General features: G+C 46.7%; 1 protein-coding gene across 1 annotated transcript in view; it reads right to left on the bottom strand.

Moving 5' to 3' along the window:
* Positions 1-25,286, bottom strand: part of LOC145360858 (serine/threonine-protein kinase N2-like) — a 144,923-nt gene that overhangs the window by 29,986 nt on the left and 89,651 nt on the right. The window contains exons 8-12 of the mRNA XM_080216337.1: positions 23,895-24,004; positions 18,963-19,106; positions 17,921-17,996; positions 13,230-13,395; positions 1,692-1,800 (exon numbers count right to left, since the gene is read on the bottom strand). Of these exons, the coding sequence (XP_080072463.1) occupies positions 1,692-1,800; positions 13,230-13,395; positions 17,921-17,996; positions 18,963-19,106; positions 23,895-24,004 (605 nt within the window). The remainder of the gene's footprint in view (positions 1-1,691; positions 1,801-13,229; positions 13,396-17,920; positions 17,997-18,962; positions 19,107-23,894; positions 24,005-25,286) is intronic.

Genomic DNA, 25,286 nt, shown 5'->3' with positions numbered 1-25,286 from the left:
GAGCACACACTCCACTCAGAACAACCAAGCACGGCGAAGGAAAGGGGATCATCCTCTCCATATGTCCACAGCAGCAGAATCGGGAGCCTAGCCAGTGAGAGAGGACGGCACACACACACGCACAGGCCTTCTGACTGAAACTGGCTGATTGAAGGCAGCAGCGGACAGGAGTCATACATTCAGTAAGCACCCAGAATGCCCAGGAAAAAAATAAACCACACACAAGAAAGAGAATTCACGTAACAGACAGAGATCGATAGCAGATACGTTTAAAGGAATTATTGGCACATGAATAGCCAAAAGTAACTAAAGCTAAGGTAGCAAATGATCCCAGCCACTACAGGGAAGGTGCAACCCCCGAGCCTGAACTAATCGACTAAGACAGATAATACACAAATGAACAAAAGCTGTACGAGGGAGAGAAAACGACACGATGCAGTTGCCTACACGCAGCCCTGTGCTAATTGGTGTGGGACTACAGCACGTTACCCATGCAAACTGCAGCAGTGTGTCGCATACCTTGAGTTGTCTGTAACACTGCAGCACAACCGACTGCGTTGGAAAGTATGTGCGAGATACAAGAAAAAACAGCAATTTAACTTAACCCTTCATCCCTGCAGAAACACCTGCCTCATTTACAATATTTCCATGCTATAAACTTCTATGACCATGACTCTATTTCTACTTAGCTGCGTCAGAAGCCCTTTAGACAAAAGGATGGAAATGGGCAGTTCCCACATCAATTCATTTTCAACAAGAGGCTATTATAAAGTGGCAGCAGTGCAGTGAGGGCTGAAGGAGATAGGAGAGGATGAGGCGGATCAAGCTGTGTGGGTGGCACTGTGGTTAGCACTGCTGCCTCACAGCGCCAGGGACCTGGGTTCGATTCCCAGCTTGGGTCACTGTCTGTGTGAAGTCTGCACGTTCTCCCCATGTCTACTCACCGAGTCTGTACCGACCACAATCCCACCTGGCCCAATTTCCATAACCCCATACATTTACTCCGCTAATCCTCCTGACACTAGTATCAATCTAACATGGCCAATTAACCTAACCTGCATGCCTTTGGAGTGTGGGAGGAAACCAGGGCACCCAGAGGAAACCCACGCAGACATGGGGAGAACATGCAAACTCCACATAGACAGTGACCCAAGCTGTGAGGCTGCAGTGCTAACCACAATGCCACCCCAATGGCAGTGTTGGTTGGGGGGCGGGGGGGTGGAAACACCGGAGATAATGGCGTGGGGATAAGAAATGATTCTCAGCAGAAGTTACAAAGGGTGAAATTTGGGAGTGCAGACAACAGTGCATTGGAACAGTCAGTGCCCTGGGGGAATAATTGCATTGGGTGAGGAGCTCATAGGACAAGGAGCAAAGACAGGAGGAGTGAAGTCAGGCAATGCTAGCGAGGCAAAGCCGGGTTCTCCCAGTGATATCAGTGAATGTGGTCAGATCTGACAGAAGCAGAGGGGTCCCAGTGGGTCAGTTACAGCACAGTCACATCTACAAAATATCACCTGTGACTTTGGTACCATTTCCCCGTTGGACTTCTGAATAGAGAGATTCAGCGAGTCACACAATGGGCATGATCCAGGAACATGTTTCACTGCAGGATCTCTTAACAGCACCCATTCACGGGCATGCTATTTCTACCTCCGATATAACCATACAAAAACAGAATAGCTTCTAACCTGTGTTGGTTTATCATCATTGGAGCCATTCCTCGATTCCAGTGACGCTTTCCGAGGTGTGCTTGAAGGCTCATCGTTATCAAATGACAGCTTTTCAAATGAAAGGTCCCTGAAAACACAGAATCTCCATCAGTGCAGTCTGGAGGGGTGCATTCAGCACACAATCAACTCCATTCGTCTTCACTCTGAGAACAATCCCAGCACAGGAAGCAACAATCACACCATAAACCTTGCGAGAGGACAGTCCACTAAGATTCACAGGGTTACAAAGGATGCGCAGGACATGAAGCCCATATCAGTGTTTATCTTCCACAAGCCTTCACTCATTCATCCACATCCAAATCTATCAATGTCACCATCCACTCCCTTCCCTCCTCATTAGCTCGCCTTGTCTGTCTGGTAATGACATCCAGATTCTTACCACTCTGAAGTAGAGATAAGAAAAGAAATTTTGATTTGATTTGATTTATTATTGTCACATGTATTAGCATACAGTGAAAAGTATTGTTTCTTGTGCGCTATACAGAGCATACCATTCATAGAGAAGCAAACGAAAATGCAGAATGTAACGTTACAGTCGTAGCTAGGGTGATGAGAAAGATCAACTTAATGCGAGGTAGGTCCATTCAAAAGTCTGAAAGCAGCAGGGAAGAAGCTGTTCTTGAGTTGGTTGGTACATGACCTCAGACTTTTGTATCTTTTTCCCGACGGAAGAAGGTGGAAGTGAGATTGTCAGGGGTGTGTGGGGTCCTTAATTTTGCTGGCTGCTTTGCCGAGGCAGCGGGAAGTGTAGACAGAGTCAACGGATGGGAGGCTGGTTTGTATGATGGATTGGGCTACATTCACGATCATTCGTAATTTCTTCTGGTCTTAGGTAGAGCAGGAGCTATACCAACCTGTGATACAACCAGAAAGCTTTCTATGATGCCTCTGTAAAAGTTGGTGACAGTCGTAGCTGACACGCCAAATTTCATAAGAACATAAGAAATAGGAGCAGGAGTAGGCCATCTGGCCCTTCGAGCCTGCCCCGCCATTCAATAAGATCATGGCTGATCTGTCGTGGCTCAGTTCCACATTCCCGCCCTCTCCCCATAACCCTTAATCCCCTCTCTTATCAAAAACCCATCCACCCTCTTCTTAAAAATATTTAGCGAGGTAGCCTCCACCACTTCAACAGGCAGAGAATTCCAGAGATTCACCACCCTTTGAGTGAAGAAGTTCCTCCTCAACTCCGTTCTAAACCGCCCCCCCCCTTTATCTTGAGGCTGTGCCCCCTAGTCCTACTGTCCTTTCTGAGCAGGAAGAGTCTCTCCACCTCTATCCTATCCATCCCATTCATCATCTTATACGTCTCAATGAGATCTCCCCTCATTCTTCTAAACTCTAACGAGTACAAGCCTAGTTTATTCAGCCTCTCCTCATAGCTCAACTCCGGCATCAGCCTAGTAAACCTCCTCTGCACTCCCTCCAAGGCCAAAATATCCTTGCGTAAGTACGGCACCCAAAACTGCACACAGTACTCCAGCTGCGGCCTCACCAATGCCCTATACAGCCGCAGCAAGACCTCCCTACTTTTATATTCAATCCCCCTCGCTATGAAGGCCAGCATCCCATTCGCCTTCCTGACCACCTGCTGCACCTGCAAGCTGGGTTTTTGCGACTCATGCACAAGGACCCCGAGGTCCCTCTGCACCGCCGCCTGCTGCAGTTTTTCTCCACGTAAGTAATAATCCTTCCTACCATTATTCCTACCAAAGTGGACCATCTCGCACTTGCCAACATTAAATTCCATCTGCCAGTTCCTGGCCCATTCGCCCAGCCTATCTAGATCCTTCTGCAGACTCTCCACACCCTCCGCGCAATTTGCCTTTCCACCAATCTTGGTGTCATCAGCAAATTTCGACAGCATACACTCGGTTCCCTCCTCCAGATCATCTATGTAAATGGTAAATAGCTGAGGCCCCAGCACCGACCCCTGAAGCACTCCACTAGTCACCAATCGCCAATCCGAATAGCACCCACTGACCCCCACTCTCTGCCTCCTATTTGACAACCAGTCCTCTATCCACGCTAACACCCTACCCCCAACTCCATGTCCCCTGACCTTCTGCAATAACCTCTTGTGAGGTACCTTGTCAAACGCCTTCTGAAAATCAAGAAAGACCACATCCACCGGCTCTCCTCTATCCACCGCCCTAGACACATCCTCATAGAACTCAAGTAAATTTGTCAGACACGACTTCCCCTTAACGAAACCGTGCTGCGTCTGCTCTATCAAGCAATTCCCCTCAAGATGCCTTAGTCTTCTAAGATTTCCTTAGTCTTCTGAGAAAGTAGAGGCGTTAGTGGGCTTTCTTAACTATAGTGGCAGTATGGAGGGGCCAGGATAGGTTTTTGGTGATCTGGACACCTAAAAACTTGGAACGACTTGAAATTTGAAGATCAGAGATGAAAGGTTTGTCTTATGAACAGAGATTGAGCAGTTTAGACCTATACTCGCTAAAGTTTAGAAGACTGAGGGGCAATCTATTTGAGGTGTACAAGATGCTAAATAGGACTGATAAAGTAGACATAGAGCAGATGCTTCCTCTTGAGGGCCAATCTAGAACTAGAGGTCATGGTTTTAGCTTAAGGGGCTGGGCAGATTTAAAACAGCTGAGGAGAAATTACTTGTCTCAGAAGATTGCAAATTGGTGGAATTCACTGCCCCAGAGTGCAGTGGGTGTCGGGACACTGAGTACATTTAAGGCGGAAATAGACAAGATTTTTAATTCGCAATGGGTTGAAGGGTTACGGAGAACAGGCAGGATGGAATTGAATGGCGGAGCAGGTTCAAGAAGCTGAATGGCCTCCCCCTAGTACCTACATCCTTAAAACATAGAAACATAGATAAGAGAGCAGCAGGAGGCCATTCAGTCCTTTGAGCCTGCTCCACCACTCATCACGATCATGGCCGATTGTCCAACTCAATAGCCTAATCCTGCTTTCTCCCCATAACCTTTGATCCCATTTGCCCCAAGTGCTATATCCAGCCACCTCTTGAATACATTCAATGTTTTGGCATCAACTAGTTCCTGTGGTAATGAATTCCACAGCTCACCACACCTTGGGTGAAGTAATGTCTCCTCATCTCTACCCTAAATGGCTGTGATCCCTGGTTCTGGACTCCCCCATCATCAGGAACATCCTTCCTGCATCTACCCTGTCTAGTCCTGATAGAATTTTGTAAGTCTCTAAGAGATCCACCCCCCTCCATTCATCTGAACTCCAGCGAAACCAATCCTAACCTGGTCAATCTCTCCTCTTGCATCAGTCCCGCCATCCCCGGAATCAGCGTAGCAAACCTTCACTTCAGTCCCTCGAGAGTAAGAACGTCCTTCCTCAGAAAAGGAGACCAAAACTGCACACAATATTCTTGGTGTGGCCTCACCAAAGACCCAGATATTTGCAACAACACATCTTTGCTCCTGTACTCAAAACCTCTCACTATGAATGCAGTGCATGGAATCAGAGGAAATGGGTGAGATACTAAATGAATACTTTGCATCAGTATTCACCAAACAGAAGGACTTGGTGTATGAGAAGCCTAAGATAGGGCGTGTAGATATTCTGGGTCATGTCAATATCAAAAAGGAGTTGGTGTTGGATGTCTTAAAAAGCATTAAAGTAGCTAAGTTCCCAGGGCTTGATGGGATCTACCCCAGAGTACTGAGGGAGGTAAGGAAGGAAATTGCTGGGGCCTTGACAGAAATCTTTGTATCCTCATTGACTACAGGTAAAGTTCCAGAGGAATGGAGGGTAGCCAATGTTGTTCCATTCTTTAAGAAGGGCAATCATAGGCCGGTGGGCCTTACATCAATTATAGGGAAATTATTGGAAAACATTCTCAGGGACAAGATTTACTCACATTTGGAAACAAATAGACTTATTAGTGATAGCACAGTTTTGTGAAGGGGAGGTCATGCCTCACTAACTTGATCGAGTTTTTCAAGGAAGTGACAAAGATCATAGATGAGGGAAGGGAGTGGATGTTGTCTACATGGACTTCAGTAAAGCACTTAACAAGGTATCTCATGGTAGACTGGTACGAAAGGTGAAGTCATACAGGATCAGAGGAGAGCTAGCAAGATGGCTGCAGAATTGGCTTGGCCATAGAAAACAGAGGGTAACAGTAGAGGGGTGCTTTTCTGAATGGATGGCTGCGACCAGCAGTGTTCCACAGGAATCAGTTCTGGGACCTTTGTTGATCACAGTATCTCTGAATGATCTGGTGGAAAATGTAGCTGGTCTGATTAGTAAGTTTGCAGATTACATAAAAATTAGTGGAGTTGCGAATAGTGAAGAGGAGTGTCAGAGAATACAGCAATATTATATAGACCAGTTGGAGACTGGGGCGGAGAGATGGCAGATGGAGTTTAATCTGGACAAATGTAGGGTAATGCATTTTGGAAGGTTCAATGCATGTAGGAATTATAGAGTAAATTGTAGAACCTTAGGAGTACTGACAGACAGAGAGATCTGGGGTCCATCAATCACTGAAAGCGGCAACGCAGGTGGATAAGATGGTCAAGAAAGCATTCGGCAACCTTGCCTTCATTGGTTGAGGCACTGAGTATAAAAATTGGCAGCTGTACGGAACCTTAGTTAGGCCTTGTTTGGAATATTGCGCACAATTCTGGTCACCACACTACCAGAAGGACGTAGATGCTTTGGAGAGGGTACAGAAGAGGTGTACAGGATGTTGCCTAGTCTGGAGGGTATTAGCTATGAGGAGAGGTTGAGGGGAGACCTGATAGAGGTTTACAAGATTACAAGTGGCATGGACAGAGTGGACAGTGAGAAGCTCTTTCCTAGGGTAGAAAAGTCAAGCACTGGGGACATAGGTTTAAGGTGCGTGGGGAAAAATTTAGAGGAGATGTGCGAGGCAGGTTTTTTTTTACACAGAGGGTGGTGAATGTCTGGAACTCACTGTCCAGGGAGCTGGCAGGAGCAGGTACAATAGTGGCAATTAGAGTTTGGAGTTAGAATCAAATGTAGGGTGTCAAAATTTGCAGATGACACTAAAATGGATGGAAAAGCAAAGTGTGCAAAGGACGCTGAAAATCTGCAAAGGGATATAGATAATCTAAGTGAGTGGGTGAAGGTCTGGCAGTTGGAATACAATGTTCGCAAATGTGAGGTCATCCATTTTGTTAGAAATAACAGCAAAATGGACTATTATTTAATTGGTAAAAAATTGCAGCATGCTGCTGTGCAGAGGGACCTGCGTGTCCTTGTGCAGGAATCTCAAGGAGTTGGTTTGCAGGTGCAGCAGGTAATTAAGGCAGCAAATGGAATTTTGTCCTTCATTGCTAGAGGGATGGAGTTTAAAAACAGCGAGATTGTGTTGTAGCTGTATAAGGTGCTGGTGAGGCCACACCCAGAGTACTATGTACAGTTTTGGTCTCCTTACTTGAGAAAGGATATACTGGCACTGGAGAGGGTGCAGAGGAGATTCACTAGGTTAAGGGTTGGCTTATGAGGAGAGATTGAGTAGACTGGGGCTATACTCATTGGAATTCAGAAGAATGAGGGGAGATCTTATAGGTACCTATAAGATTATGAAGGGAATATATAAGATAGAAGCAGGGAAGTTGTTTCCGCTGGCGGATGGAACTAGAACTAGGGGGCATAGCCTCAAAATAAGGGGAAGCATATTTAGGACTGAGTTGAGGAGCAACTTCTTCACACAAAGGGTTGTGAATCTGTGGAAATCCTGTCCAGTGAAGCAGCTGAGGCAACTCTTTGAATGTTTTTAAGGCAAGGATAGATAAATTTTTTGAACAGTAAAGGAATTGAGAGTTATGGTGAGCAGACGGGTTAAGTGGAGCTGAGTTCACGAAAAGATCAGCCATGATCTTATTGAATGGCAGAGCAGGCTTGAGGGCCAGATGGCCTCCTCCCACTCCTAGTTCTTATGTTCTTATTTAAGGCAACTAGACAAATAAATGAATAGGATGGGAATGGAAGGATACGGACTCCGTAAGTGCATACGGTTTTAGTTTAGGCAGGCATCATGATCGGCGCAAACTTGAGGGTCAAAAGGCCTGTACTTTTGAAGGCCTGTTCTTTGAAGGCCAACATGCCATTTGCCTTCTTTACTGCCTGCTGCACCTGCATGTTTATCTTCAGTGACTGGTGAACAAGGACACCCAGGTCCTGCTGCACACTCCCCTCTCCCAATGTATAGTCATTCAGGTAGTAATCTGCCTTCTTGTTTTTGCTTCCAAAGTGAATAACCTCACATCATCCAAATTATACTGCATTTGTTACTGATTAAGCCACTCATCCAACCTGTCCAGATCATTCTGAAGGATCTCTGTATCCTCATCACAGTTCACCCTCCCACCCAACTTGATTTCATCTGCAAACTTTGAGATGTTACATTTTATTCCCTCATCCAAATCATTAGTATATATTGTGAATACTGGGGTCTCAGCATTGATCCCTGTGGCACCCCACTAGTTACTGCCTGCCAATTTGAAGAGCACTCATTAATTCCTTCTGTTTCCTCTCTGCCAACCAGTTTTCTATCCATCGCAATACACTCCCCCCCCCCTCCAAATCCCATGCGCTTTAATCTTGCACGATAATCTCTTATGCGGGACTTTGTCAAACGCTTTCTGAAAATCCAAATATACCAATCGACTGGCGCCCCCTTGTCAACTCTACTAGTTATATTTTTAAAGATTTCCAACAGGTTTGTCAAGCATGATTTCCCCTTTATAAATCCATGCTGACTCCATCTGCTCCTGCTACTGCTTTCTAAATGTTCTGCTATAAAGTCCTTGAAAATGGATTTGAGAATTTTCTCCACTTTCGATGTTAGGCTTACTGGTTTATAATTCCCTGTTTATCTCTACGTCACCTTTTCAATATTGGATTGACGTTAGCTACCCTCCAATTTGCAGGGACTGTTCCAAAATCTATAGAATCCTGGAAGGTGACCACTAATACATCCACTCTTTCGAGCGCCATTTCCTTAAGTACTTTGGGATGTAGATTATCAGACCCTGGGGATTTATCCACCTTCAGTCCCATCAATGTTTCCAGCAACATTTCTCCACTAATATTGATCTCCCTCAGTTCTGATCACACTAAATCTCACATTCTCCAACATTTCTGGTATCTGATTTGTGTCCTCTTTTGAGAAGACAAAACCAAGGTATGTATTCAGCTGCTGAGCCATTTCTTTGTCCTCTATTATACATTCCCCCATTTCTGTCTGTAGGGTATCTACATTTGTCTTCATCAACCTCTTTTCATTTATCTATAGAAACTCTTATTGTCAATCTTTATGTTCCCCGCAAGCTTACAACCCACAAGGCACTGTGGCACAGTGGTCAGCACTGCTGTCTCACAGAGCCAAGGACCCGGGTTCAATTCGGGCCTTGGGTCACTGTCTGTGTGGAGTTTGCACATTCTACCCATATTTGCGTGGGTTTCCTCCCACAGTCTGAAAGATGTGCTGGTTAGGTGCGTTGACCCGAACAGGTGCCAAACTATGGCGACTCGGGAAAATTCACAGTAACTTCATTGCAGTGTTAATGTAAGCCTTACTTGTGACTAATAAATAAATAATCTTCCTTTGAGACAGAAGTTTAGAAAATTTAAACCTGAGCAAAAGGTTGAAAGTTGTCAGCGTCCGGGAGAAAAGTGCACACATGAGTAGGTGAAGCTTGTATTCAGGATGAGGGAGAGACAACACGGGGAAATTGTGGAGCAGATGGTGTACAAATAATCCTGGAACAAAAGGACAAATACTTAAGGTGACTGACCAGTCTCACCTTTCTGGGGGCACTGCTCAGCTGGTCCAGAGTCTTCATCTGGCCAGCCTGATCTAACAAGAAGTTCAGATATGATTCTGCCGTGGCAAATACATGGATGGTAGAATGATAGAGTCTGCACCGGCCACAATCCCGCCCAGGTCTTGAATTAATAGAATCTCTACAGTGCAGAATGAGGCAATTCGGCCCATCAATTCTGCACCAACAACAATCCCACCAAATCCTTATCCCCGTAACCTCACACATTTGCCCCACTAATCCCTCTAACCTACACATCCTGGGGCACTAAGGGGCAAGTTAGCACGGCCAATGCACCTAACCTGCATATCTTTGGACTGTGGGAGGAAACTGGGCACCCAGAGGAAACCCACACAGACACAGGGAGAACGTGCAGACTCTGCACAGACAGTGACCCAAGCCAGGAATTGAACCCGGGTCCCTGACGCTGTGAGGCAACATTGCTAAGCACTGTGCCACCATAAGATCAAGTGTAGTTTTGTGGTCCTGCACGTGATAGAAGTCATTGAAGTTACATTGAGGCTTCATTTGAAGCAATTATTTTAAAACGACATCTCGATCTTTTGACTAAGAATCAAACGAGATCAAGCCTTGGAGGGAGTTCAATGCCTGCTCCAATCATGGATCACGTAACTCAAGGTGAAGACAGGAAAAGGTTTGCCTGTCTTGTCAGCTTGGATCGGGAATGTCTCACTGGGTGAGACTTTGAATTGGACTTTGATTGGATATAACTTAAAAAAAAATACATGGACGGTGCTTTTTCTATCCCTCAGCACACCAGCCTTCTCCCCTGACTGCCAACGCAATGAGATGATGCATCCACATTTGTGGACATAAGGACAACAAGGCCTCGTTGGACCATCGAGTTGTTAATTTTTTATCCTTGCTGTGTCCACAGATCTAGCAGCTGGAAAGTAAATAGGGTGCAGTAAAGTGATCGGACTCAGGTACATGCACTAAAATGCACAAGAAAATGAGAGGAAATGAAGAAAACGGGGGGGGGGGGGAAAAATTCAGCAGGTTTGGCAGCAATTAGAGAGAGGGAAAGTTTATCCACAACCTTTCTTCAGATGTTGAGAGAGGAGCAAAGCTAAAGAAAAAGAGAGAGCAGAGAAAGAGGCATGTCAGTGAGGGCGGCAGGACTGATTAGCTGGTTGAAAAACCGGATGCTGCTGCAAAGCAAGAAAGGTGAAGTAGAGATAGATCCAGACAAAGTTTAAGTGGTTGCAGTGGAATGGGAGAGAGGGAGGAGAGTGTGGAAAATTTGGCAAAGAGGAGAAAGCTGCCAAAGCCCAGAAACATCGTAGAGAAAGGTGGAGAGGCAGCGAGGATGTGAATGACTCTCCCGGATGTGTACAACACAAACCTCAGCCAGTTTCTCCTCCACTCCCAGTGGATCTGGTACAGCCATTCCCCCCCCACTGCAACCCACCCTACCCTTACCCAGAGAAATTGGCAGCAGCGGGGAAGATGTGAGGCTGTTTGATTTAATATCGAGGCCGGAAGGCTGTAGAGTTCCCAGTAGAAAGGTTTTCTCATTGGAGCTAACTGAATGAGTGTGGGAGGACGGGGAGAGAGAGCTTAGACTGTGACGCAACGTTAAACAGATTGGAAATCCTGCAGACTGCATGGAGTTACTGAGTTGTCACCGAGTGTGTGTTGCCTCTTACCTGTGTAGGGGAGTCTGTTTGATCAGCGAGTGCTGGCTACTCGATTAACAGAGGCAGTCACTGAGCCACACTGGAGAAGTGGTGTTTACAGATCTCGACGGGAGGAGGTGAAAAGGCAGGTGCTGCATGCCCCCATAGTCGCTGCCAACAGGAGGTGGTAGTGGAGGCATCAAGGTGTCACAGTGTGAACAGTCCATCCAGAATCCTGATTGGAGTGGGGGGCAGGGGAGGTGTAATTGGTGCTGGGGACGGAGTTGGTGGAAATGAGGGCGGGCTGCTCTGTTCAAAGTGAAGACACGGAGGAGCCTCTGTGCACTATGACTCCGGAAGACACAGGGAAGGTTGTGAGCAAAAGAGCACCATAGGAAATGGAACGTACAAATAGGCCATTCAGTCCATTGAAACTGCTCTGATAGAGGAACGTGTCATCTACAGTTCAGAGAATCCTTGGTGGAAGATAACACAACATATTTTGGAAGCTAGCTATGGAAGAGGACATCATTGGAAAGACATAGCAGAGGGGGTGTCAGTGGGAGAATGGGGCAGCATGCTCAGAGTCAGAGACAGTGGGTCAAGATCACTGTGGCATAGCAGTGGGTTCATAGCAGAAAGTCTATCCCCAGATAGGAGAACAGGAGAAATGGAAGAAGGGACAGGAGCAAAGTTAAAGAAAAGGAATGGTGGTGGTGGTGGAGATAGAAAGAGGGAAAGGGAATGTCAGTGATGGAAGCAAGACTGGTTGAAAAACAGGATGCTGTTGAAAAGAAAAAAAGTGTATAGATAGATCCAGAGAAAGTTTAAATAGTTGCAGCAGAATGGTACCAGGTGAGGAGAGCATGGAAAATCTGGCAAAGAGGAGAGAGCTCCCACAGCCCAGGAACATCATGGAGAAAGGTACAGAGGCAGCAGGGTGGTGAATGACATATACAACATGTACAACACAAACTGCAGCTATCCTCCACTCCCAATAGATCTGGGGGTATGGCATGGTGGCCAGTGGCTGGCAGTACTGCCTCATAGCGCAGGGACCAGGGTTTGATTCTCGGCTTGGGTCACTGTCTGTGTGTAGTTTGCATGTGGTTCCATGTCTGTGCAGGTTTGTTCTGGGTGCTCCGGTTTCCTCCCATGGTCCAAAGATGAGCTGGTTAAGTGGATTGGCCATGATAAATTACCCCTTCGTGTCGAGGGACTCGGGGATAGGGCCCGATTTGAATATGGTTGGTGCAGACTCGATGGGCCAAATGGCCTCCTTCTCACTGTAGGATTCTACGTGTTTATGTGATCTGATACAGTGGCTCAGTGACTGCCTCTGTTAATTGAGTAGCCGGCGCTTGCTGATCAAACAGACTCCCCTACACAGATAAGAGGAAACACACACTCAGTGATGACTCAGTAATTCCGTGTGGTCTGCAGGATTTCCAATCGCTTTAACGCTGTGTCACAGTCTGAGCTCTCTCTCCCCATCCTCCCACACCATTCCAGTTAGCTCCGGAGAGAACACCTTTCGACTGGGAACTCTACAGCCTTCCGGCCTCGATATTAAACCTAATAGCCTCATCTTCCCCGCACAAGCTGCTAAGAGGGAAGTGAAAACCAGAAACAAAGTTGTTTAGAAATGTTCTCATTGACGCCGAAAAAGTCTTTTATTTGGAACAGAGTTAAAGGACAAAATGTTTAACGTGAGCACAGATTTGGGCAGGAGGGCAGGGAATGACTGGGAGAAAGCAGAGGACACAGACTGCTAGGGAATGAGGTGGGAGGGAACTGGACATCCTCAGGAGGGAATGGGTAACTGGACGTCCTGCTGAGAGAATGACAGGAGCAACAAGGCATCCTGATGAGGGGATGGGCAGGGTGGAAACAGCTAGCAACCAGGAAAGTGGGAATGCCGGAAGCAGCAGAATTACGGACATGCGTCAGGAGGGACTGGACAAGAGAAGAAGCAAGTTGAGAAGTTCTGTTCATCTTAACAATGAAAATGGGAAGTTGAACACAGGGCGTACACTGTGAGTTTGCAGTCTTACCCAGGCATGTTGGTGGACAGTGTCTGTCTGCCCTCAGAGACAGCAGCCATGTAAGACGAGGGGCTATATGTTCCTGTGGAATTAATAGCAGGGAATGCTTTCCTCAACAACCGACCCCAAGTGGCGATGTTAATATTCATCTGAGGAGCTCGAAGGAAAGCCTTGCCTAAAACACAACACATCAGGCAGCAGGTTAGCAGGGTCAGCCAGCACGTGCATCATATACGAACACAGGCCCTCATTCTGAGCCAGTCTTAGCCCCGCAACTCTCAAAGCACACGTCAACCACTCCTTCCAACATGCCCCCAAACCTTTTCCTTCCTCTGCTTCCCATGCAGGACGTTTGTCCATTGCTCTGTCTATTTTCCTCTACTTTCTTAGCACATGAGTTGTTGACGTTCCTCTCAATGACTGGGATGAAGGAATAAAAGGGCTGAGAGCCTGATTTACTGATGGCATGATGTTAGGTTGCAGAGTAAACCAAGTGGCTGGAAGCAGAGGGACTTGGATTGACTGAGGAAGTGATAAGAACTGTATCTGAAGGAATGATGGTGTAGGGGAAAGAAAAAACCCTGGAAGGTTTTAACCGTTAGGTATTTAAGACACTAATAGAACAACCAGCAGAGAATTAAATGACTCTAAGTCAGACTCAGAAGCTAACAAGGGAATAGTTTGCACACGTGAATGCAATGAGAGATTTAAAACATGATTTAAATGCATATTTTGATATTTTAAATGTATTAGCTACATTTTTATAGAGTCATCGTGCACTTTAGCCAAGAGCAAGTTACTGCAAGGTCTGATGGTACAAAGACAGAACCACATTCTTACGAAACAATGAAACCTCAGAATCCACAAGTTCTCATCAACAGGAATTACCAGCAGTGACGTTCTTAGCGCTGCTTATGAATGGAGTTATTAACTAGCCACACAAGACAATCCTTTCTCAGACATGAGAACATGCATTAGTCTGAAGTGACCGGTGACGTGGAGGAAAATGATGGGAATATTAACTTTGACCTCAGTGTCTGGAGTTGCTAAGCAATTGAGGAAGTTGAGTCAGCAATAGCGGGAGGAAGCATTCGGATTCCACAGACCAATGAAATCCCATCTTGTCAGAGGGTAAAGTGCAATTGGCTAAAGTATATGACAGGTATTAATTGTAACTGATTTGTATTAAAACTGACTGGTTCATAATAGGGCCTCGCTAGGTGTTTTAGAGGTGGATAAGTCATCCCAGCTCACCACAACTGTATATAAGGCAGTGGGGAGTTAGCAAGCGCATAGCCAGTGAGCGAGAAACTGCAGTTGGAATGAGATTTCAGCCAGAGCGGGGGCATCGGGAATTTGGAGCCGAATGGGAATTCGGTGCCGAGGGAAATGTGGTGCTCATCTTCAAGAGAGGAGGACTTGCGAGCGAGACTTGAGGGCAGGTGAGAGGTAGAAGGAAATTGAACTGTGACTTTACAGCCAGCAGGTAAGTAGGTTTTTCTTTTCTTTTTTCTCTTGGCATTGTCGTTGTTGTACACTACAATAGTGCTTCCATGTAATTTCAGTGGTTTACTGTTTGTAAAGGTCATATTCTGTAGTAACAAGGAACAGGAAAGAAGGACCCTAGAAAATTGGATATAATCTGAAACAAAACACCTTTCAAAAGTTTAATTTAAAGGAGTAAGACATGACGGGAGAGCTCCAAGCTGTAGTTTGCTCTGCTTGCTCCATGTGGCAGGCTGGGGACAGTTCCAGTCCCCCGGGTCAGCATGTGTGCAGGAAGGGTTTCCAGCTACAGCTACTGGAAGCTCAAATTTCACAGCTGGATCGGCGGTTGGAGACAGTGGAGCATCCGCGAGTCAGAGAGTATCGTGGATACAATGTATAGAGAAGTGGTCACACTACAGGCTCAGACTCTGCAGGCAGGAAGGGAATGGGTAACCACCAGACAGAGCAAGACAGATAGCCAGCTAATGCAGGAATCTCTTCTGGTTATTCCCCTGCAGAACAGATATATGGCTTTGGATACTGTTGAGCAGAATGACCTCTCTAGGAAAAGCAGCAGCAGCCAAACTTGTTGCACCAGTCGGGTGGTTCTGCTGCAGAGGGGAGGGATAAAAAGTGTGCCAGTGCAGTAGTTGTAGGGGATTCAATTGTAAGGGGAACAGACAGGTGTTTCTGTGGCTGCAAACGAGACTCCAGGATGGTATGCTGCCTCCCTGGTGCTAGAGTCAACGATGTCTCAGAGTAGCTGCAGGACATTCTGAAGGGGGAGGGCAAGCAGCCAGTGGTCATGGTACACATTGGTACAAACAACATAGGTTTAAAAAAAAAAGGGATAGGGTCCTAAAAGCAGAATACAGGGAGCAAGGAAGAAAGTTAAGAAATCAGACCTCAAAGGCAGTGATCTCAGGATTACTGCCGATGCCACGCGCTAGTCAGAGTAGAAATGAAAGGATATATCGGATAAATACGTGGCTGAAGAGATGGTGTTAGGGGAACATTTCAGATTCCTGGGGCATTGGGAACGGTTCAGGGGGAGGTGGGACCTGTACAAATTCGATGGGTTACACCTGGGCAGGACTGAAATTGATGTCCGAGGGGGAGTGTTTGCTACAGCAGCTGGGGAGGGTTTAAACTAATATGCCAGGGGGATGGGAACCTATGTAAGGAGTCAGAGGAGGAGGGAGCAAGGACAAGAACGAAAGGTAGAAAAAGGAAGAAAAGTGACAGAGAAATCAAGAACAAAGTTCAAACAGTGCTATAGAGAAAAATATTGGCCGCATGGCAAACACTGTTAAAAAGACAAGCTTAAAGGCGCTGTGCCTTAATGTGTGGAGCATTTGCAATAAACTGGATGAACTAATCGTACAGATAGACGTGAACAGGTAAGATATAATTGGAATTACAGAGAGATGGCTGCATGGTGACTAGGGATGGGAATTGAATGGCCCAGAGTATTCAATACAGGCATAAAGGAAGGGGTGGTGGAACGGCACTGTTGGTTAAAGAGGCAATTAATACAATAGTGAGTCTGTATGGGCAGAGTTGAAAAATACCAAGGGGCAAAAAATATTAGTGGATTCATACACAGACCCCCAAACTGCAGTGGTGATGTTGGGAGTGGCATTAAACACAAAATTAGAGGTGCATGTTATGAGGCAATATCGATGATCAAGGGTGATTTTAATCTGCGGATAGATTGGGTAAATCAAATTAGCCACAATGCTGTAGAGGAGGAATTCCTGGACTGTACATGGGATGGTTTTCTTAACCAAAATGTGGAGGAACCAATTAGACAGCAGGCCATCTTAGATTGAGAACTATGTAATGAGAAGGGAATTGCCAATCCTTGGGGATCAGGGACTATGATAGAATTTTTTATCAAGATAAGAGAGTGAAGTAGTTGATTCGGAGACTCGGGTGCTGAAACTTAATAAAGGAAACTACGAAGGTATGAGCTATGAGTTGGCCTTGGTAGATTGGGAAGAGTTACTTAAAGGGATAACAGTGATTAGGCAATGGCAAACACTCAAGGAACGCACAGGGGGACCGCAGCAACGGTTTATTCCTGTCTGGCAGAAAAGCAAAATGGGTAAGAGGGCCAATCCATAGCTTACAAAGGAAATTAGAGAGTTTCTGATCCAAGGAAGAAGCATACAGATTGGCCAAGAAAAATAACAGGTCTGAGGATTGGGACCAGTTTAGAATTCAGCAAAGAAGGATCAAGAGATTGATTAAGAAGGGGAAAATACAGAACAAAAATAAGTTGCAGGGAAACATAAAAACTAACACCAAGAGTTTCTATAGATATATGAAAAGAAAAAGGTTGGTGAAGACAAATGTACATCTCCTACAGATAGAAACGGGAGAATGTATAATAGGAGACAAAGAAATGGCCGAGCAACTGAATACATACTTTGGTTCTGTCTTCACAAAAGAGGACACAAATCAGATATCAGAAATGTTGGAGAATGCAAGATTTAATGTGAGGGCAGAACTGATGGAGATCAATATTAGTAGAGAAATAGATCTGGGAACATTGATTGGACTGAAGGCAGATAAACCTCCAGAACCTGATAATCTACATTCCAGAATACTTAAGGAAGTGGCTCTAGAAATAGTGATGCGTTGGAAGTCATAAGCATAGTGAGGAGAACAACTGATACAGGGAGGACGCGAATAGTGAAATGGGCAGAGGCAGGGTGGGAAATTGAACACACTGATGTGAATCGATACATTTCACTAAGAGGGGTAGGAGACAATATGTAAAGACAGTGCAGAGAGAGAGAGAGAGAAACCTGCATTCACACAACTCTGGAGGGAGGGAGAACAGGCAGAAATAACTAGAATGAAAGCAGGCAAGATGCTGCAGGTTAGCGAGAAATTACAACTGTGCTGTGGACAACCTCCCAAATAGTCAAATCTTCACTCCTTCGACTGAAATTGTTTCAAGCAATTACAGCCCAGGGTATCGTTCAATAGTTTGTCATAACAATCTCATTTCAGTTCTTCTTTCCTACTCCCTTCCCTCGAAACACCATCATGATTACTGGATACGCAGTGGCATCAAGATGCACTAAGCTTTTCTGTATGAACCCCATTTGAGACTGTTCAGTTTAGAGGGTGTCAAATGGGCTGAAAATTACAAGGTCTGACAGGTTAGAGTCCACTAACCTGACTGAATTAACTCACTTTACCTTGCTGTTTGGAGAAAATCTTCTTCTGCCGCTGGAGTTTGGGTATTCTCTCAATCACAGGGTTGGAGAAAGTTACCTGAGAATGACAAGGAGCCAGTCTGATAAAACATCCCACAACAAAGCCAACTCAGCACTTCACGCTTAATGGTAGAACCTGCCACAAAGGACTTGTATACATCTACACACAATCATACACACATGCGCCCTCTCCCCGCTCTCCCACGCACGCCCTCTCCCCGCTCTCCCGCTTGCACACATTGCCTGGCTCCCTGGCGCTGTGAGGCAGCAGTGCTAACCACTGCGCTACCCATGCCACATCCTCCCTTCTAATAAATTCCTCCCATGCATCCCCCTCATCGCCACTTGCTGCTCTCACCCTTCCTGCCTGCCTATCTTAACCCATCCCACTTACCTTGACCTCACTTTTTCCCACCACTCCCCACAGCGTTACCTCTTCAACCCCCTGACTGGCTCCAACAACCCGCACTCCAATCCTGCATGGTATGAATCTTGCTTTACCACCACTCAACAACCTGTTAGGATGGCCTCTAACTACACAGATATACACAGATACACGTCAAAGTTTCCCAGTCGGTCTCATTGACAGCAACCCACATCTCCCCTTCCCTCCTCCCACCACCCCTTCCCCCCACCCCACCCTCCCCCCACACCTCCACTCCTTACCCAAGCCCACAGATAGCACCACCCACCCTCTCCCCCTTCCAGCACAGAGAGTAACCCCACCACCACCCACGAAAAACGAGAAGACCCGTAGAGAGCGGAGGATCTTGCGGCCATCACACAACATGTCATGGGGAGTGTGAAAAACCCCACCCAGAGGGATTTGTACACACTGGCTCTTTAAACGGTGTCTCCCTTCAGCATTTCCTATCAGCTGTAGCCACAAGAGGCAAAGATGTGGGAGAGTTAAACAAAGGAGTGAGGGGGAACAGTGAGGAGACCAACAGAGCAGGATGGTAAACAGTTTTATTGGCAGTAAGTTTCAAAGAGGCCACGACAGTAAAACGGACAGGCTGCATACCTCTGTTAGCAACACCCCCTGAGGCTCCAAATCCAGCTGTATCTCGTGTCGTTGGTTGTCCAGGAAGTCTTCCAGTTTGAGATATTTTAAGGCACAAAGAGACCGCCAGTCCCTCCAGTAAACGCTGATCTCCAACTCCCGGGACTGCAACACAACAAAAATCATTCCATCATCCCAATCCAAACGTCAGGGGCATCTCAAATAGAGTCATAGAACCAGCCAGTTCCTCTGTCTCCCCTGCATTCCCACCGAAAGGCTGACAGATTTAATCTCAAATCCCCCAGCTACAACCACTCTGTGTACAAGGTCCATCCTGTCCTTCCCAAGCAAATCTTGGGCAAGTTGGTAATCAACACTCCCCAGTGCTGGGACAGACTGCAGCATTCGATAGAGTTCATCAGATTCCACAGTCAGAATCAATGTTGGTCCCAGCACTGTTCCATACCTCTTCCCAGTGTCCAGTGCTCAGAGTACAGCGGCATAGTGGGAATGACACTGGACGGGTAATCGAGAGGCACAGCTGAATGCTCTGGGAAGACTGATTCAGAACCAGGGGAATTCTCCCCAGGGCTATGTCAATTTTTATCCCAAACCAACGTTTTTAAAATAGATTATCTGCTCAAATTTGATGCGGTTTATGTACCTTCATTATGAACCAGATGTCTTGCTTCCTACACAACAACAGGGACTAACTACAGTTCAAGTAGTGTGAAGTGTTAATGCCGCAACTTTAGAAGACCCTTGTCAGACCCCACTTGGAGTACTGTGTGCAGTTAGAACATAGAACACTACAGCACAAACAGGCCCTTCGGCCCACGAGTTGTGCCGATCACATCAACATCTACCAACCTACAGACCTATCTATAACCCTCAATCTCATTAAACCCCATATACTCATCCAGAAGTCTTTTAAAAGACCCCAGCGAGTTCGCCTCCACCACCACTGACGGCAGCCGATTCCATTCACTCACCACCCTCTGAGTGAAAAACTTACCCCTAACATCACTTCTGAACCTCCCTCCCCGCACCTTAAATCTGTGTCCTCTCATAGCAACCATTTCAACCTGGGGAAATAGCCTCTGAGAGTCCACCCTATCTATTCCTCTCAACATTTTGTAAACTTCTATCAGGTCGCCTCTCAACCTTCGTCTCTCCAGGGAAAAGAGTCCCAGCTCCCTCAACCTAACTTCATAAGGCATGCCTCCCAGTCCAGGCAACATCCTTGTAAATCTCCTCTGTACCCTCTCAATAGCTTCTACATCTTTCCTATAGTGAGGCGACCAGAACTGCGCACAATACTCTAAATGAGGCCTGACAAGGGTCTTATAAAGTTGCAGCATTACCTCCCGACTCCTAAACTCAATCCCTCGATTAATGAAGGCCAGTACACCATACGCCTTCTTGACCACCTCCTCCACCTGCGAGGCCGATTTAGGAGTCCTGTGGACCCGGACCCCAAGATCCTTCTGCTCTTCAACACTACTCAGACTTCTGCCCTTGATAGTGTACTCGTTCATCCCGTTGGTTCTGCCAAAATGGACGACTACACATTTATCTGCGTTGAAGTCCATCTGCCACTTCTCCGCCCAGTCCTGCATCCTATCTATGTCCTGCTGCAACTTTTGCCATCCTTCCAGACCATCCACAACACGACCAACCTTCGTGTCATCAGCGAACTTACTTACCCATCCCTCCACTTCCTCATCCAGGTCATTTATGAAAATGACAAACAACAAGGGTCCCAGAACAGATCCTTGAGGCACTCCGCTGGTGACTGACCTCCATTCAGAAAAAGCCCCATCCACAACCACTCTCTGCCTTCTGCAGGCAAGCCAGTTCTGGATCCACAAGGCCAAAGGCCCTTGGATCCCATGGCCTCTCACCTTCTCAAGAAGTCTTGCATGGGGGACCTTATCAAACGCCTTGCTGAAGTCCATGTACACTACGTCCACGGCACTTCCTTCGTCAATGTGTTCAGTCACATTATCGAAGAACTCAACTAGGCTTGTAAGGCACGACCTGCCCTTGACAAATCCATGCTGACTATTCCTGATCATGTCAAACCTCTCCAAATGTTTGTAAATCTTGTCCCTCAGAAGCCTCTCCATCAGCTTACCAACCACTGAGGTTAGACTCACCGGTCGGTAATTTCCCGGGCTATCTCTGTTCCCTTTCTTGAAAATAGGAACTACATCCGCAATCCTCCAAAACCTCTCCTGTCTCCATTGACGACGCAAAGATCATCGCCAGGGGCTCTGCAATCTCTTCCCTCGCCTCCCACAGTATCCTGGGGTACATCCCATCTGGTCCCGGCGACTTATCTACCTTGATGGAATTCAAAAATTCCAACACATCCTCCTCCTTAATATTCACGTACTCAATCCTTTCCATCTGCTGGAAATCCATAACAAAATCTCCCAGATCGGCTTCCACTGTGAATACTGAGGCGAAGTACTCGTTAAGCACCTCTGCCATTTCTTCTGGTTCCACACAAACCTTTCCCCCCTCACCTTTTATAGGTCCTATCCCTTCTCTTCTTATCCTTTTACCTTTCACATATTTATAGAAGGCCTTGGGATTCTCCTTAATCTTACCTGCCAAGGTCTTCTCATGACCCCTTCTGGCTCTCCTAATATCCCTTTTAAGTTCCTTCCTACAGTCCTTATACTCCTCAAGATCTTTAGCCTCTCCTAATTCCCTGAACCTCTTGTACACCTTCCTTTTCCTCCTGACTAGGTTCAACACAGCCTTTGTGCACCACGGTTCCCTCGACCTACCAAAACCCCCTTGTCTCATCGGAACGTTGTCATTCAGAGCTCCAGACACACATTCCTTGAATATCTGCCACCTTCCTTCAGTACTTTTCCCTAAGAACGCCTCCTTCCAGTTTATTTGTCCAAGTAACTTCCTGACTTCTTCGTATCTCCCCTTACCCCAGACAAACACCTTCCTAGCCTGCCTGATCCTATCTCGTTCCAACGCAATTGTGAAGGAGATAGAATTATGGTCACCATTTCCAAGATGCTCTCCTACCGAAAGATCCATCACCTGCCCTGGTTCATTCGCCAGTACCAGGTCAAGTACAGCCTCTCCCCTCGTAGGCTTATCCACATACTGTGTCAGGAAACCTTCCTGAACACACCTAACAAACTCCTCCCCATCCAAACCCCTTACCCTAGGGATATTCCAGTCGATGTTTGGGAAATTGAAGTCTCCCATCACGACAACTCTGTTGTTAAAACATCTCTCCAGAATCTGTTTTCCTATTTGCACTTCAACTTCCCTGTCACTATTGGGCGGCCTATAGAATACACCCAGCAAAGTTTTCGACCCTTTGCTGTTTGTAACTTCCACCCACAGAGATTCTGTAGACAGTCCCTCCACGACATCCTCTTTCTCTGCAGCCATGACACTGTCCCTGATCAACAGTGCCACTCCACCACCCCTTCTGCCACCCTCCCTGTCCTTCCTGAAGCACCTGAAGCCTGGCACCTGAAATACCCAGTCCTGTCCCTGAGACATCCAAGTCTCCGTAATGGCCACCACATCACAATCCCAAACAGTAATCCACGCCCTAAGCTCATCTACCTTATTCACTACACTCCTTGCATTAAAATATATACACTTCAGCCCCTCAGTCTGGGCATTTTCCATCTCCATCGCCTGTCTAACCTCCCTCCCATACTGCCTGCGGTCCTCCCCTACCTGGGAGCGAACCTCCTCCGTTCCAGTTTCCCCATCACAGTTCCCTCCCCCCATCCTTTCTAGTTTAAAGTCCCCCCGGTAGCCTTAGCCAGTCTTCCCGCCAAGATATTAGTCCCCCTGGTATTCTTGTCACCTCACTACAAGAAGGATGTGGAAGCTATTGAAAGGGTGCAGAGGAGATTTACAGGGATGTTGCCTGGATTGGGTGGCATGCCTTATGACGATAGATTGAGGGAGCTAGGTCTTCTCTCCCCAGTTAGACGAAGGTTGAGAGGCGACCTGATAGAGGTTTATAAGATGTTGAGAGGTATAGATAGGGTGGATTCTCGGGGGCTATTTCCCAGGGCTGAAATGGTCGCTACGAGAGGACACAGGTTTAGGGTGCTGGGGAGTAGGTACAGAGGTGGTGTCAGGGGTAAGTTTTTCACTCGGAGGGTGGTGAGTGAGTGGAATCAGCTGCCGTCGGTGGTGGTGGAGGCAAACTCGTTGGGGTCTTTTAAGAGACTTCTGGATGAGTACACGGGATTTAATGGGATTGAGGGTTATAGATAGGCCTGGTAGGTAGGGATATGATCAGCACAGCTTGTGGGCCAAAGGGCCTGTTTGTGCTGTAGTGTTCTACGTTCTATGAAGCATTTCGGGGCATTCTCAAGTCAAGGAACTCCTTTACAATTCCCCAACGTAACACATACAATATAATCTGCACACTGACCCCTGAGACACCCCACACAATACAATCCCCCGCACTGAACCTGAGAGACCCCACACAATACAATCCCCGATACTGATCCCCGAGATTCCCCACACACAATACAATCCCCCACACTGATCCCCGAGACATCCCATACAATACAATCCACCACTGATCCCCGAGATACCCCACACAATACAATCCCCCACGCTGATCCCTGAGATACCCATGCAATATTCCACATCTACTGGTTCCCCTAGATCTATTCTGCCAGTTTCTTCACCAAAACCTCTATTCGGTTTGTCAAACATAATTTCTTTTCCATAAATCCATATTGACTTTGTTACTTCTGTTGATATTTTTTCTACCTGTCCTTTCATCACCTCTTTTATAACCTACTCCAACATTTTCCTGACTGCTGATGCTAGGCTAAGCTCTCTGTACTCCCATGTTTTCTCCTTCTCTCCTTTTGTAAATAGTGAGGATTTATCAGTTGGAATCAGTGGATGTCCTGGCCTATGATTGCTTATACTCACACGCTCCAGCTCCACGGTGAAGGTCTGATTCCATGACTGTTCCCCTGCTGCTTTCCATGCAGTCTGCCCCACAACAGTGTTATCCAGCTTGAGGACAGCACTCACATCATCTGGAGGAAAGAGGACATGAAGGTTCGAGGTTATCAGGCTGAGCAGCTCATCACAGTCTGTATCAGAGCTGATTTCTGCCTCCTGCAAAAGGTACTGTCCCATGGCTCCAGGCTGCCCAGCCCCCAATACCTCACCCAAATTTCCAGACTGATTCCTGGGATTGAAGAGGAATAGTCAAGAGGGATAGTCGCATCTAGAGGCAACAAAAGCGGGTGGCACAGTGGTCAGCACTATAGCCTCACAGCGCTGGGTTTGATTCCCAACTTGTATCATTGTCTGTGTGGAGCCTGCACGTTCTCCCCATGTCTGTGTGGGTTTCCTCCAGGTGTTCCGGTTTCCCCCCGCACAACAAAGATGTGTGGGTTAGGTTGATCGGCCATGTGAAATTGACCTTAATGTCAGGGGATTAGCAGGCTAAATATGTGGGGTTACGGGAGTAGGGCCTGGGTGGGATTGTGGTTGGTGCAGGCTCAGTGGGCCGAATGGCCTTCTTCTGCACTGTCGGAAATTCTATGATGGTGCCACGTTGGTTAACAACACTGCTGCCTTACGGCGCCAGGGATCTGGGTTCAATCTGGTCTCAGGTGGTTGTGTGGAGTTTGCATGTTCTCCCCGTGTCTGCGTGGGTTGCCTCTGGGTGCTCCGGTTTCTTCCCACACACTGAAGGTGTGCTGGTTAGGTGTATCAGCCATGCTAAATTGCCCCTTCCCGTCAGGGGGAATTAGCAGGGTAAATATGTGGGATTATGAGGATGGGGCCTGGGTGGGATTGTTGTTAGTGCAGGCTTGATGGGCCAAATGGCCTACTTCTGCACTAAAGGGATTCTGTGGACCAGACAAGATTCCTCAGTATTTCCACAACTCAACAGATGCAATAAATAAACAGAATTGATCAGGACAAGATAGCTGCTCCCATGATTTACTTACCTACAGCACTTGTAAATTAAATAGAATATGAGGCACCCATGTCTCCTCTCCCTTTAATGTTTGAGGGGAGGTTGAATCGGTTAGGATTGTATTCGCTGGAGTTAAGAATGAGGAGAATCTCAAAGACTTATAAGATTATAACAGGACTAGACAGGTTGGATGCAGGAAGGATGTTCCTGATGGTGGAGCTCTCCAGAACCAGGGGTTCACGAGGCTGATAGAGGGATTGGCAGTGGGACTGTCCTTTGAGATTTGTTCTACTGGGTCTGTATTCACTTGAGTTTAGAAAGATCTGGTCAAAACAGAGAATTCTAACAGAGATGCTTTCCAAAGGGTGGGGGGGGGGAATCTAGAA

This window comes from Carcharhinus amblyrhynchos, chromosome 33 (genome assembly GCF_965287045.1).
Source record: "Carcharhinus amblyrhynchos chromosome 33, sCarAmb.v2.hapA, whole genome shotgun sequence".
Lineage (NCBI taxonomy): Eukaryota > Metazoa > Chordata > Chondrichthyes > Carcharhiniformes > Carcharhinidae > Carcharhinus > Carcharhinus amblyrhynchos.
Note: the sequence above shows the minus strand (reverse complement) of the source record. Positions and strands in the feature narration are given on the sequence as shown.